This window comes from Solanum verrucosum, unplaced genomic scaffold (genome assembly GCF_900185275.1).
Source record: "Solanum verrucosum unplaced genomic scaffold, falcon-dt-bn FXZP01000063.1, whole genome shotgun sequence".
Lineage (NCBI taxonomy): Eukaryota > Viridiplantae > Streptophyta > Magnoliopsida > Solanales > Solanaceae > Solanum > Solanum verrucosum.
In genome coordinates this window covers 284,355-300,146 of record NW_026020137.1, presented here as the reverse complement: position 1 = coordinate 300,146, position 15,792 = coordinate 284,355, and the positions used below count along the sequence as shown (strand labels likewise).

The window sequence follows — 15,792 nt, the reverse complement described above, 5'->3', positions numbered from 1 at the left end:
AATTTCATATAATCACATAGTTCATACCATTTGTATACCAATATTATATCACAATTCATACAAACCCAACAATCAAACATTAAAGTCAGAGCCATACACATATTAATCAGATTTCATAAACGTTTCATCCAAACAATATGTTTAGAATAGAAAATAATCATAATGTGATATTTTTAGTAAAAATCACTAGTTTGACAATCCATACCATTTTCATCCCAATTTAATAATTCATACCATATACACAGTTAATAGACAATCACACTAATGTTAAAACACAATTCATACCATTTGTATACCAATATTATATCACAATTCATACAATATCCAACAATCAAACATTACAGTCAGAGTCATACACATATTAATCAGATTTCATACACGTTTCATCCAAACAAATGTTTCGTAAAGAAGATAAGCATAATGTGACATTTTTAGAAAAAAATTAGTAGTTTGAATAATGTGAAAATAAATTAATATAATACTTACCCTAACAACTTTTTTGTCTTTTTTAGATGTTGGGATTTCTGATTACTTCTTTTTTGTTATTCTTCTTGTTGATGGTTTTGAAGATTGAGCAACTTCTACATTCATTGCATTTTTTGTTTTTTTTTCTTTTTTGATTCACTAACAAAATCAGAATCAGAATCAGAAGGGGTTTCACCAATTTTCCCCTTCCTCTTCTTCCCTTTTTGCTTTACTGGACTCATCCTTTTCTTTACTTCATTTTTTTTCTCCTTTTGATCTTTCAATATAGATGAACCACCCCTAGCCGGAGTTTCAACAATTTTTTGCGGCAGTGTTTAAGTCAATATGTTGAAAGATGGAGTATGAACTTCATCCGTAGAAATTCCTTCAACTAATCGAGGGCTCTTTCGAGGAGTTACAACCGTTTTCTTCGACATGATTTTGTTGAAAAATGAAATTGAATGAAGGATTGTGAAGTTGGTGTAGTTGGTGGGGAGGAAGATGTAAAAGACGAAGGTGAAAGTGGGCTAGTGGGGTGGTGGCGTGTAGAATTGGATAGGTGTGGGGGGGAGGGGGTGGGATTGACGTATGTGAGGTTTGGAGGGTGGTGGGATTGACGTATGGGATGTGATAACGGTAATCAAGGAAACATGTTCTATGTAAATTCGTAAATTTGTGTAACTGATAATTTCAGTTTTAAAAAAGGAACTGAAATCAAATTAATTACATATTATTAATTAATAATATAAAACTATAAATAGGTTAATCATTTATTAAATAAATTGAAATTGATTTTTAAATTTAATTGATATGTCATAATCTGTAAATAAACTGTTATAAGTAAGAATTGTTTAAAAGTATGTTTAAAACCCATAAAATTGACTCTTAAATGAGTATATGGTGTGAATTTTCCATATATATATATATACTTTTTATTATAAATAATTAATTTTTTCATGAAAAAATTAAACATAATTTTTTTATTAGAAATTTGAGGCCCCCAAAAATTAGGGGCCTAAGGCATTGGCCTAAAAATTCATAGGCAGAAGTCGGCCCTATTCTTCGGTTCGGTATTCAAAGAGTCTCAGAACTTTGGTGCACCAAAAAACAAAACTTTTATTATAAAATTAATTTTTTTTATATATATTCTCTTATTTATAAGCCAACAAGCTTTTGTACGAACACTACAATTATGTGTTGTACTGAAAGTTATGTGAATGGTACATTATACTTGGCCCATTTGATATATCGACCTTTTCTTGCTAACACGTGTATTGTTATTTCTTTGGTAAGCAAAGTACTACTGCTATGTTCATATATTTTTTTTGGTACTGCTCCTATTTTTTGCCTTTGTTTTGCTAAGGTTCTTTTCCAACCACCTCAAGAACAACTACATGTTGCTTTGCATTCAAATTGAATTTGTGCCTATGCATGAACATCGACATCTCAGAGCTCTTGATTTATCAAAATTATCTTTTAATCTTTCCCTTTTCTCATCCATCCTCCATAGACGATATTCGGGTCTATCAAGCCCAAGAACCACTGCGACTTGATTTTAGCATTTCATGTGAGTCCATTTGAATATTCCTTTCTCCTCTGGCTCAGTATGTCAATAAAAATACATGCATGGACCTGTAGTTTGGAAATTTCAAAATTTTCAATTTGACTTTTGAAATGTTTCAACTGCGTGTTTTATTTCATGAGTGACTTCATTTTGTGAATATAATTTTAGAGACATCGTTATGTAACACGAGTCATATCGTCGGAACAATTGCATCATATAAAAATAACTTTCTTTACGTCATTATTGTAACCTTTTATTCCTTACATTTTTCTTAGAGTTACATTTCTAAGACATACCAGATGTTTGAGAAAATGTCAAAATAAGAAAGTATTTGAGTATCTAACTTCTCTCATATAATTTACAGTAAAATAGGAAAGCATTTAACATTTGAGAATATGATAAATGAAGAAAACATTCACAAAGCTAAATGTTGTAATTGATCTTCATTTTCCTTGAAAAGGTTTAATTTCTTTCTGCCAAACATCAGTCGATTAATTTGCATTACTTTAATTTGATTGCATGTTCTGATTTCTGATTATTGCTTGTAAATTATGTACTATGATAAATGGTTATATTTTGTCTAAACCTTAACATTCTGACAAATTTCTAGCAATGAGAATAGTTACAAAGAAAGCTCAAAATTAAGCTTAAAGAATCCTAGCTACATATATATTATGTGCGACACAAAATCGACAAATATACTTACCCTTCGATAGTGATTCTGCATCATCTTTGAAACTTAAACATGGTACTTTCTAAACCGGGAGCAAAACAAAAATATGGATGATTATGAGACATTGAAGAGGTAGGAATTTAGTTATTTTTGAATGTTACTTATCCCTACTCCTTCCCATTTGTCTTTCTATCGTCTAACAATCCTATATTGTGCTATTTTTTTTAATATCGGAGTTAAAATAATGTTTGCCTTGCAGGTGCTATATAATGCTGATAGGTAGAGTTCTGTTATTCCTTTACTTCCAACAAGTACCATTCATTATGATTTTTGGTAATAGTAGAGTAAAATGCCCGCCTTGCTAATAATGTTGCATGTGTGATAATATTGATAGGCTGGGCTATGTTCCTGTTAATGATATGGTTTGAAACATGTGTAATATTTTTGCATAGGGGGTTCACTTGCAGTCTGATATTGTTAGTATTACTTTTCCAATTCTGCATATGTTGTGGTTTCTTGAATGGAAAAAGTGATAACTAAGGTGATGACTGTCGGTAGTTTTCAATTTCTCTTTATGACATGCATTTTTTCCCTTTCTTTGGAATGAAATACTAGACTTGAAATTCTTTGAATTTCTTCTTCATTGAACTTCAAACCAAATCATGTAATTCTTGGCTTCTTCAATTTGCAACTCAACTTATGCCACACATGTATTATTTTTCAGACGTGAATATTTTATGAGGAATTTAGCCTACCAAGATTCACTACATCAATGACCTCTTCCTATGTGAGTTCTAGAAACTTATAATTTTCCCCATCCAAAAAGTGGCTGCGGATTTTTGTGCTTTCGAAAGTTGTTCCTCCTTTAAGATAACCTTCTCCTTTAAGTATGGCTTTCAATACATTTAGAATCTACAATGATCCTTGATAATAAAACTTACCTCTATATTAATGTCTTTGACGATAAGATCATAGAAGAACCATACAACAACTTTATGTGAGAAAAGTCGATAAAAGTAATAACATATGTGTTCGACTCTCTTTTTGTAATAATTGTTACATGAGAAAGATATACTCCAACATTAAATATTAATTGATGAAAAAAGGTGATAGCAATATACTCTGGATGAGAAAACTGTTTCTTCTTAATTTCTTCATTTTTCATCCACATTCCAAGAATGTCCTACTATCAACTGATGGATTTAAATTACATAGCCCGTTGTAAAGGTTAAGACATTAATTTTAAAGTTATTGAAGTTAGTTTTTTGTTAACTTAATTGTGCAAATTTATTTTTCTATGCACAGGACAATTCAATACATAGGAGATGAAGGAAAAAAAAGAGTGTTATGGAAGAACGTCGGAGAGCCTCAGGTGGGATTGACATAATTCATAAGTCATCTCTATTGTTTCTTGACAAACTTATACATGGTCTTTATTATCAATTGTTTTTATCATTGTTGAAAAATGAAAGATGTTTCTAAAAGTTGTAGCATAGTCCTTATGATCGACCTTCCACAAACAAGTTGCACATGGCTGGTCTATGAGGTACACAATTCGTTTTTCTTGATGCAATAGCAGGGAGAATTGCAGTAGCCTAGAAAGGAATGTTGATCCTTTTCTAAATTTTCACCTAATGTGACTTTTTTTTCTTGCTTTTTCTGGTTGTGGGATATTTAAATATGTTCATCATATAAAAATCAATGATTCCTCTACCTTAATTTTGCTTCTTCTAAAATGATTTCCGTGCCAAAAAAACAAGAAATTGCCTCCTTTTGCTCAAAAGTTGATGAAAATGTAGTTCCCTCAAAATAATTGAGAAGTTTCTTTACTTGAGAGCTTTCTTCCAAGCTATCATAGTTTGCACTTGGTTTATATTGGATCGGATTGTAATAGCATGAGAGAAATCTCAGATGACCTGGCTAGCAACCTACTTATGAGATATGAGTATTCAAAATGTTTTCACTGTGTATGTTTTTTCAATTGTCTTTCCTCCCTCAATATGCAATCTTAAGCTTAAAGTTATGATCTAATACTCATATCTTGTCACAATCCGAGCCTACACCCTGTACGTGGCCGGCACTCGAGAACCATTGTTGGTCCCTAAGTGAACCCTCATTCTGGCTGATTACAAGCGGAATACTAACTTGAGCATACATAAGCATCAAATTGAAAGAAACATTTTTAAAAAAGTTTACTGAATCTCAAAACTTTGCTGAATATAATGAGTATGAAACATAAGTTTTAAATAAAACATCTAAAACTGAAAGACTACCCAAACATGTCTATCTATGAAGCCTCTACTATACAAAGATGAGTGTTGGGACAAGACCCACGACTCCTCAAAAGAACTACTACTAGCAACTCATAAATCTGGAGTCCTTTCAAAGCATGGAGACCTCATTCGAAAGCTGACAAACGGATGAAGTGATCTCAACAGACTCTTGTTGAGGATCCTAATAACATGTTCAGATCGAATGACATCAGTACATTGAATGTATGAGTATGTAATATAGCTGAATAACAAATAACTGAAAGAAAGGACCAGAATAGATAACAATGTACTCAAGTTGAATGTAAAGAAATAAAGGAGTTAGATCATTTAAAGATTAATTACAAAATACCTTCTCATCTTTGAACTCAAAATAATAAGTGATATATAAAAATACATTTTAACTCTATTGGGAGATTCTCTAACCGATAACCATTATTATGAGCTACAAGATGATACATCGTCTCGCCCACTCTGCCAGAACTATCCTATACCTTGTCGGGGTATAAAACACCTCAACTAAGTGATCCACTAAGCTATGCTTACAAGCAATAAAGAATCGTCTAAAAAGTATAACCCTCTACCCATGTTGGAATATATGATTTATGGGGGTTGTGAGTTGTTTGAACCCTCCCCCATATCGGTGTTCAATACTACTCCCAATAATATATACTCATTCTCATATGTTTAAAAAAACATAACTCTTCCTCTGGTTTGAGATAATTGCTCAAACTACCCTCTTAAAAGAGGTAACTACTCATGAAATAACTCTTGAACTCACAACTCATTTAGAAATCTCAGTTTCTCTTTTATCAATGTAAAAATTGATGCCTCTGGGAATACATAGTCCCCTTATACTCATACTTGAAAACTCTTTCTCGAAAACATTTCAAAATCATATTATAATATGATCATTGATGACTCGGGAAGTCATACTGCTTAAACATTAATGGTATATCAAGATACCATACTGCTCATACATTGATGGCATACTTGATTGTCACACTAATCATGTTTTAGAAACTCTTTTCTCAAAGCTCATCTTTATTTTCTCAAAAATCAGGTTAAGAACTCAAGTGTTGGCTTTAAAAAGCTTTTCAAAATTCATAACTCAAATCATAGGGTTCATGTGGAATTATGGAAATGAACGACTCAACTCAAGGATCTTAATAGCAATAAGGAAACTTAGAACTCAAGACTCAAGAACTCATCAAGAACTCGAAACTCATAACTCAACGATATTTCTCCTCTAAAAATACTCAATTTCAGAAGGTTCATGCTGAAATATAGACCTGAACGAATCAACTCAAGAATGTTAATGCATAACATGTAGCAATTAAATAATCAGGAATAAAATTTCAAAATGAAACAGGATCTCAAGAACTCAAATCAACTTATCTCAAGAATAATCAAATCTAGGGATAGAATCCTAGATTTCTCTTTTACTAATTTGAAAGTAGATGTAGGCCATGAGGACGAACTAGTCCAACACTATGATAGTCTTACATACCTGGAAGAACAAGGTTCTTGAAGAATCTTGAAGAAAACCTTGATTAGAAGCATTGAAACCCTAACTTGAAGGTAAAGAATCAAGAAAATCTTTCTTGAGATTCTTGAATTGGTGTCTTGAAATCCCTATGGACAAGAATTATGATCTTCATTAATGCTTCATAATTGTATGGAGGAATTTGAGTTGGAAAGAATGGAATTCTTGGAGAAAGACTTACATTGAAAAAGAATCTTGATAAAGACGGATAGAATCTTGAATTGAGTCTTCTACTTTGATTTTTCTTTAGGGTTTTGCCTTGGGGTTTGAGAGAGAAGAGAATGATGGATTAATAGAGATGCAAATATGATTGTTTTGGGTATTTAATTAGTCAAGAAATTCGCTTAGGATTTTCTTAGAGGTAAAAAGACAAAAACGACCCTTTTTAATATTTTCCCGTCGGCTAATTAGTCACTGTATTGTATCAGGTTACTAAAATGATCATAACTTTTTACTCGAAACTAGGATTGACGTGAAATTGGTGGCATTGGAAAGAAGATTCAAATACCTTTAATTTGATAGGTTATGAGCCACGTAACTCTTTATATTCTAGGAGATATGGTCATTTGAAGTTGACCCAAGTAAACTCTTACATCAAAACTTAATCTGTAAGGAAACTTTCAACTCAACTTTGTGCTAAAAGTTTTTAGTGACTTTAATTGATATTCAAAATCATTCTCACACTAAAGAATTTACCTTAAAAATATGGGCAATTTAAGAAGTACCTGATACAATCTTATTCACAAATAAAGAATAGCTTGAATCTTACCTTAAAATTTTTCAGGATGTTACATATCTTTAGGATGCAGTTGAGAATTTTCATAATAGTTCTTGACATTTTCTTTTCTGCCAATTTAAGAGAATGACAACGGATATATCTGTTATATCCGCTCCCCCCCAACCCACTTTGGACTGGATTATGATTTAAAGACAAAGAATTAAAATTCTTATTTAGTCAAAACACTTATAATGATACAAAAAATTCAACAAAATAACAAATTAAATGAGGTAAGTAATAGTTAGATTTTGTTTTTAGGTAGTACGTTCCTGCTAAGTAATAGGATGTTGTGTATCACTTTTTCCTCTCTGCATCAAAATAGTTATCTGTTCTGTTCTTTTAAATATCTTTCTTTTTACAATTTTGAAGATGCCAATTGAGAAGTATATTTAATTTTGGAAGTGAAGTGCTATTACATTGCAACATTATTTTGAAAAGCTATTACATTACAGCATTATTCATGAACTTACAAATAGTTTTTGGAATTAACCATTTGAGAGTCTGCTGAATAATTGTCGGTGTTTGAATTAATTGACTTAATAAGATGGTATTTGGAAAGGGTTATTTATATTCATTTATGCAAAGATATTAAAATGTGGACTTTAGATTCTGTTGATTTAAATTGAACAGATCATTCATATTTTTTAGTTGAGATTTTCCAAATGTGAGTTTGATTGTCAAACAATTTACGCAAAAAGAAGAAAGAATGTTGTTTATACGGTAAGACGTGATTTTTAAGAAAATTTTTATCTTTTTGGCGCAACAATGTCACAATTGAAAGTGTTCAAGATGAGAGAATCTTCCTCAAGGTTTTTATATTTTAAAAAGTTATATTGTACATGCGTATATAGGAAAAGGAGTACAACTTTCATAGAAGGATCAAAATGGCATAAGCAAGATTTATATGTTGAGCTGCAAGTTCAAATGAATGGCCTTATGCTTAGACAACATAACCTACTGAGAAAGGAGAGGAGAAAAACATAAGAAGCTTTGAAGGTTGTTAAAGCTTTGAAAGTTTGTAACAAATGGAGGATAGCATTGAATACTGCTGATATATCATGTCGAGAGTGGAGAGAAAAATTAGTAAGAATAGCAAGTTCTGTGATATATAGTTCATATATCTATAATTATGTTGATTCGTACATAGTTCATATTTCAGTACGAATCGGAATCAATGTTTCATTTTATCTATCTTGATCCATGTTCAAGGCTAGACTGACACGATCAAGACTATTCAAATGTAAAAATTGTTTAAAGTTGTATTATTACAGTAAATATTTTTACATAAAATTCAAGTATGGGCCCGTGCTCAGCGGGCATTCTCTTAACTAAACAAAAAGTCAACTAACAATAAAATCATTCATGAACAAATGAAAGTAGCAACAAATTTACAATTCAATAGTTAACTTCAAATGTTAATCGCCCAGAGGAACCCAAACATATTTTTATCAATGTATATTATGTAAAGGAATCCATCTTCGTCCTTGTTTTTCTCGAGAAATAGTTGGAGCCACAATGTTCTTGACAAAGACAAATATAGTCTTTTAGTTAGCATAATAAGTGTTCCATGGAGAGGCACATTATTCCTTAACATAGTTTTAAATTTTAAGTATCTTATACTTTGATTTTGACCTCATTTTATTTTTAATTTGCACCGAAAAATTGATTTAAAAATACCAAACTAAACCGAATCGAATTGAATTAGTTTTGTTTGAAATACGGTGCACACTTTTCTAAAATCGAAAACCAAATAATCGAAAGCCCACCCCTAACGATAGATGTTGAATGATGTATTAAAAATAAGATAAATCAAAAGTATTATTTTGATATCTGTTTACTTTTTGTCCAAAGTAAAATTATCCACTGAAATGAACAATTTTCAAGAAACGCGACAATCTTTTTAACTATTTGTTCACTCTTGGTCTTAACTGCCGCTGAAACTTCTGCGTATTCAAAATAATTTCTCTTCTAATATTTGTGTAACGACCTGATCCGGTCGTTATGGAAAAGCCCTAAATTGGGGATTTGGATCATGGGTTGGTCTTGGGTTATTGGATTTGCTATAATCCGGATAATTAGACCTTTAAATGTTGATCCTTGCGTATATTAATTGTTTGTAGACCTAGAACAAGCAGGAAGAATCCGGAAGGGAAGATTCAAGTGCCTTAGGGGGTTCAAGCTTGATTTCGAGGTAGGTGATGGTTTGATTTCATGTTTTGTGTGATGTATGTGGGTAATTGCTTCATTGTAATGCATGTATGTATGTGGATGAAGCCCTGTTGATCAAACCTAATGAAATGAGTATGAATGAACAAATGTATGTCACGATTCCACACTTGATTGTATGATTATGAGTATGTACATATGAGTGTGATTGTGATTGTGGTTGTGTTGAATGGATCGGGTGTCACATTCCGACACATTAACTAGGATCGGGTGTCACATTCCGACACTTATATTGAAGCGAGTGTCACGTTCCGACGACACTTATATTGATTTTATCTATCTTGATCCATGTTCAAGGGTAGACTGACGCGATCAAGATTATTCAAATGTATATATAAACTTCACTCTTCCGCTCTTGTACAAAAAACATGTCATGTTGGTATATAGATTATAGAGGCATTTAAATAAATAGTTAATTGTTCAAAGCTGTATTATTACAGTAAATATTTTTACATAAAATTCAAGTATGGGCCCGTGCTCAGCGGGCATTCTCTTAACTAAAAATAAAAAGTTAACTAACAATAAAATTATTCATGAACAAATCAAAGTAGCAATAAATTTACAATTCAATAGTTAACTTTAAATATTAATCGCCAAGAGGAACCCAAACATATTTTATCAATGTATATTATGTAAAGGAACCCATCTTCGTCCTTGTTTTTCTCGAGAAGTAGTTGGAGGCACGATGTTTTTGACAAACATAAATATAGTCTTTTAGTTAGCATAATAAGTGTCCTTAACAAAGTTTTAAATTTTAAGTATCTTATACTTTGATTTTGACCTCATTTTATTTTTAATTTGCACCGAAAAATTGATTTAAAAACACCAAACTAAACGAACCAAAGTAGAAAAACTGAACCAAATTGAATTAGTTTGGTTTGGAATACGATGCACACTTTTCTAAAACCGAAAATCAAATAACCGAACGCCCATCCCTAACGATAGATGTTGAATGATGTATTCAAAAATAATATAAATCAAAAGTATTATTTTGATATTTGTTTACTTTTGGTCCAAAGTAAAATTATCTACTAAAATGAACAATTTTCAGGAAACGCGACAATCTTTTTTAACTAATTATTCACTCTTGATCTTGATTGCCGCTAAAATTTCTGCGTATTCGAAATAACTTCTCTTCTAATATTTGTTTCACCAAGTTTGCTTCCAACAATAATTGTTTCTTAAGATGATTAAACGGAGACTCCCTGAACTATTGAATGAAATTGCTTATCGTTGAGGAGTTCCTTAAGATGATCAAAAACATCGAAATTGATGTAGGAGTGCTAATGAGTAATTATCTCTACTTTTCTGAAGTAAAAAAAATGTACTTTCAAAAAAGGCCAAAAATAAAAAAAAACGTACAACAATCACATATATTTCAAACAATCACATAAAATCAATAAAATTATAAGTATTAAAAATGAATACTAAATTATTCATTGAGTATACACTTTTGATATAAAAATTGATAATAAGAAAAACTGTAACCAAATCTATTCAATAATGAGTTGATATAAAAATAAATTAAAGAATGCCATTTTGATACACACATTACATACGCGCATACAACAACATTAGTTCACATCGATGTATCAAATTGATCTAACATTATTTTTTGGGGGTAAAAACAAGATAATATACTTTAAAGGTCTACTTCATACTCACACCCAAACACAATAAATTCAATTTCTTTTGCCTCTTCTGCATACAAATAAACATAACTCGAGTTCATACAAATATTTTTGCGGAATATATATAAACAATAAAAATAACATGCAAGGTCTAAAAATATAAAAAAAATAAAAAAAATGAAGATATGAAGAAAAAAAATTGAACCTTTTATACCTTTTGATCAACTTTCTCTTTTTGGTGGGAATTTGATTTCTTCACCCGCACATTGATTTGGGCTCTTTCATTAGTGATGCCTCACCCTTCATAAATTTTTTCTTTGTAATTTATTTCTTTCACAAAATCTGAATCTAAATCTTCCGATTGAGTAAAATTGATATTCTTGCATTTTCTTGTTCTGTCGTATTGCTTTGTTGAACTGATTTCAATGAGAACAATGTCACTTTAGTTGGCCTCCTTATGATCCTTATTTGGTGTTTGTGAGAGCAAATCGAAGCGTGTTGACTCAAACTATTGTTATTCACTAATCTAGGACTTTTCTGGGGTAAGGTGAATTTTCGATTTTTTTTATGATTGTGAATTGAATCGAAAAAATACGGAACAATGAATACAAAGCATAAATAGATTTGCAAAGGGGGTGAATTTTCAATATCAAAGTGATAAAAATTTGTAAACATTGCTATAAAAGAAAAATATTTGGGAGAAGATCATGGAGAAGGTTGAAAAAATTGTACATTAGTTGAGATTTTTGCCTTTTTAGGAGACGTGTAGTATAATGACATTCACGATTTCCTCGGTACTACTCCTAAAATTGCACGTTTTTTTTTTTTTGGTAACTAACATTTTATTAATTACCTGAAGCAAAACATTACAATCCAAGTAGCTATCACAACATACTTTGTTCTCAAATCTAATCTCATCTAACTACAACTCTAACACTACATCCTATTGCTTAGAATTTAAATTCCATAACATTTTTAATATTAGCTGGAGCTCTAGCAATAGTCACATAGGCTATCTCTTTAGCTACATTTTCCTCCGTTTTGCTCTTTTTCTCGAAAATTCTGTTATTCCGCTCAATCCACACCCCATAGACTCCTTCAGCCAAAATGATCTTGAATATTTGGGTTGCTTTAGTCTTCCCTTTTCCATGTTTAGTGCACCATTGTATAAATTGTCCCCATGTTCTTGAAATGTCATTATGATGATGGATCCATGTAAACAGCCTTTCCCACATCTTTCTTGCAAATTGGCATGGTATGATCATGTGCTCTATAGTCTCATCTGCATTCTTACATAGGACACAAGTCTTATTTGCTTCCACTCCCTATTTAGCTAGCCTGTCCACTATTGCTAACTTCTTGCTAAACATGAGCCACATAGTGAAATAAGCTTTTGGTCTTGCTGAATTCTTGAACATGAGACATTTCCAATCAGGCCTTTGTTGCTCCCCCATCATGTACAGATAAATTTGCCTGGTCATGCTTCCTTTCTTGTCCCTCATCAGTTGAGTTTGATCAATTATATGTTTGGCACTCATGACTTTTCTTATCATCCAGCTAGCTTGTTTGGACTTTGGCCATGTGCTCTGTCCCTTTATATAGTATGTATGTATCCATCTGATCCAAAGTTTGTCCTCTTTACTTGCTAGATCCCAGCATAAGTTGGCAACTGCTGCTTTGTTTCAGATTTGCATATTAATCAGTCCCATGCTTCCTGTAGATTTAGGACAACACACTCTCTCCCAAGCAACAAGTGCCTTTTTAATGACATAACCAAACCCTGACCACAAATAGCTTTTACAATGCCCCTCAATCAGTTTGATTATCTTTGCAGGATTAATGAAAAGTTGTGCCCAATATGATTGAACTCCAAACAACACAGTCTGTACCAATTGTGTTCTACCTGCATATGACAATTTCCTAGTTGTCCATGAGAGGGTACTATTGTATTACTATCATTTTCTTAGTAGAAAGAGGCACCCCCAAGTACTTAAAAGGTAATTCTTCCATCTTGTAGCCAAGTTGTTGTATAATTTGTTGCCTCACCTCTTAGCTGAACTCCCCCAAAATAAATGGAACTTTTGTTGAGATTGGCTTGCAATCCTGAAGCTTGTGAGAACTGAGAAAAGAATCTCTGGAGAGCCTTGATGGAATTTAGATCTCCTCTAGAAAAAATGAGCAAGTCATCTGCAAAGCATAAATGAGTGATATCCAGTTTGGAGTGTTTTGGATAATACTTGAAGTTTGTCTCTTCCTTGAGTCCCTTGAGTAATCTACTGAGATATTCCATAGCTATAGCAAAAAGAAAAGGGGATATTGGAGCTCCTTGTCTAAGTCATTTAGCTGCTACAAAATTTTGTGTAGCCTGTCCATTCACTATAATAGAATAGCTCACTGTTCTCACACAACTCATTACCCACTGTGTAAACATATCAGGAAATCCCAATCCATTCATCACTTGCTCTAAATAATGTCACTCCACTGAATCATATGCTTTTTGGAGATCCATCTTCAGCATGCTTCTGGGAGAAATGTTTTTCCTAGTATAGGCTTTAACCAATTCATGAGCTAGTAGGATATTGTCTGATATCTTCCTCCCTGGTATGAAACCAACCTGGCTATCACTAATGACAGTATGAATAACATCATGCAATCTTTTTTCCAATACTTTGGAAATGATCTTATACAACACAGTACAACAAGCAATTGGTCTATATTCTTTCACAGTTTTGGGGCTTTGTACCTTTGGGATAAGAGTTACCAATGTGCAGTTGACAGACTTCTATAATTTTCCAGTTTTAATAAAGCTTTGCACAACATCAATAATGTCCTTTTTAATAGTCTTCCAAGTATACTTAAAGAAAAAGGCATTATACCCATCTACACCTGGAGCTTTGTCATTTCGAATAGATTGCAGCCCTGCATAAATCTCTTTTTCAGTTATATCAACACACAACTTAATCCTTTGTTGTTTTGTCAACATGGTCCCTCTTTTCATTACCTGGACATCTACAGCTGGTAAAGTAGAAGCTGAAGCTCCCATCAGACCTTTATAAAACATAACAAACTCATTTTGGATCTCTTGTGGCTCATACAACATCTGCCCATTTAGGGATGTTATACCTCTGATTTGCTTCTTCTGATTTCTCTCCTTTATAACTGCACTAAAATATTTATTGTTTGCATCCCCAGTTGGATCCATTTTGACCTTGATTTTTGTCTTAGTGCACTTTCTTCAATCATACACCATTTCTCCAGTTTCATTAGTATATCTTTCTCTTGATCAATTAAATGATCAGTTGCCTGACTGTATAGCTGATCTTAGATTCTGTTGAGTTCCAGTCTAGCTTTCTCAATTTGCTGGCTAATATACTTTAACTCTTTTCTATTTAGTTGTCTCAATACAGGTTGGAGAGCCATTAGTTTACACCAGACCTTCTTCATGTTGGCCTTGTCATAGTCCTGTTTCGATATACTCTCCACTAAGCTCTGATATACCGTGAGTTTACGGTATTTCTAATACATTTCACTTACAAGTTGTGTGTGTCTAGGGCCTTTTTATATTGGTTTTAATGTGTTTTTATCATGTTTTGCAGGAAATGTGTTCAGGCGCGGAAGTTTAAAGACAGTTGAAGGAAATGCAGAAACAGGGCATTTACGGAGGTGATCTACGGACCGTAGGTCCATTCACGGTCCGTAGGTTATGATCGTAGATCAGCAGGCATGGTATTGAGGACAAATCAGGGAAATCTGACCAAGTGTGGAACCACGGTGCCCATTGACGGTCCGTAGATTGAGCTACAGACCGTACTGTTAATCCGTAGAGTGAGACTGCGAGGATTCCAGTACCTGAATTTTGAAGATTCTAAGTATGGAGCTACGGAGGGGATTGACGGAATGTAGGTCGATCTACGGTCCGTACTGCTGGTCCGTCGTTTGCTTCACAGAAGCTAATTTTTGGAAGCTGAAATATTTTCTAAGTCCCGAGTGACGGAAGGGACTTACGGACCATAGATCCATCGACGGTCCGTAAGTCGGTCTCGTGGATTGAAGACGCATACCTGAACAAAACTTTCCTTAATTTGTTTCCTTTTTTATTTAGGATTTGTTTTCTATAAATAGGACATGTAAACCTCATTTTTGGGGGTTAGACACTATTATTCTATTTTTGCTTTGTAAGTTTGGAGATTAATTTGCAACTCTAGCAATTATTGATTTTCCAAGTTCGTTTTGAAGATTTTGGCTTTGCAATTCAAGTAAAATTTCTGGGTTGATTATTCTCTTTACGTAAGTTCATGATTTTTTCATCTAGAATTATGAATTGTGTTCTTGCCAATATGAGTAACTAAATCTACAACTTGGGTTGTGGGAACCATGAGCGTTTAACAAAGTATGAATAGTAAATAAGAATTCTTGACAAGTATTTTGCATGCATTGATAATTCTTTTGTTTAGAAGTCTTTTTAACGGTGGCCAACGTTAGAACTCGCCTTGTTACTACTTGCCGGACAAAAGAGGTAAGTAACAAGAAAAGAATTATCAACATAGATTTAGTGTGATACTATCTAATAGGCTAGTGTCGATTGGTGCAAAGTAATAACTAAGTCAAACATCGGTTATGATGTCTAATATGAGGAAAA

General features: G+C 32.7%; 1 protein-coding gene across 1 annotated transcript; it reads right to left on the bottom strand.

Annotated features, from left to right (window-relative positions):
- Positions 1–12,835: 12,835 nt before the first annotated feature.
- LOC125827501 (uncharacterized) lies at positions 12,836–13,443 on the bottom strand. Its single transcript, XM_049506799.1, has 2 exons — positions 13,200–13,443; positions 12,836–13,056 (listed from the first exon to the last, which is right to left on the bottom strand). The coding sequence occupies exons 1-2, from the start codon at positions 13,441–13,443 to the stop codon at positions 12,836–12,838; spliced, it is 465 nt and encodes a 154-aa protein (XP_049362756.1).
- Between the last annotated feature and the right edge of the window lie 2,349 nt (positions 13,444–15,792).

What these genes read in the sequence shown, in the direction of transcription:
- LOC125827501 (XM_049506799.1), bottom strand. Translation starts at nt 13,443, where the DNA reads ATGGAATATCTCAGTAGATTACTCAAGGGACTCAAGGAAGAGACAAAC. An exon ending in TGGGGGAGTTCAGCTAAGAG is followed by an intron (nt 13,057 to 13,199) that starts GTGAGGCAACAA and finishes TGTCATATGCAG; the next exon opens with GTAGAACACAATTGGTACAG.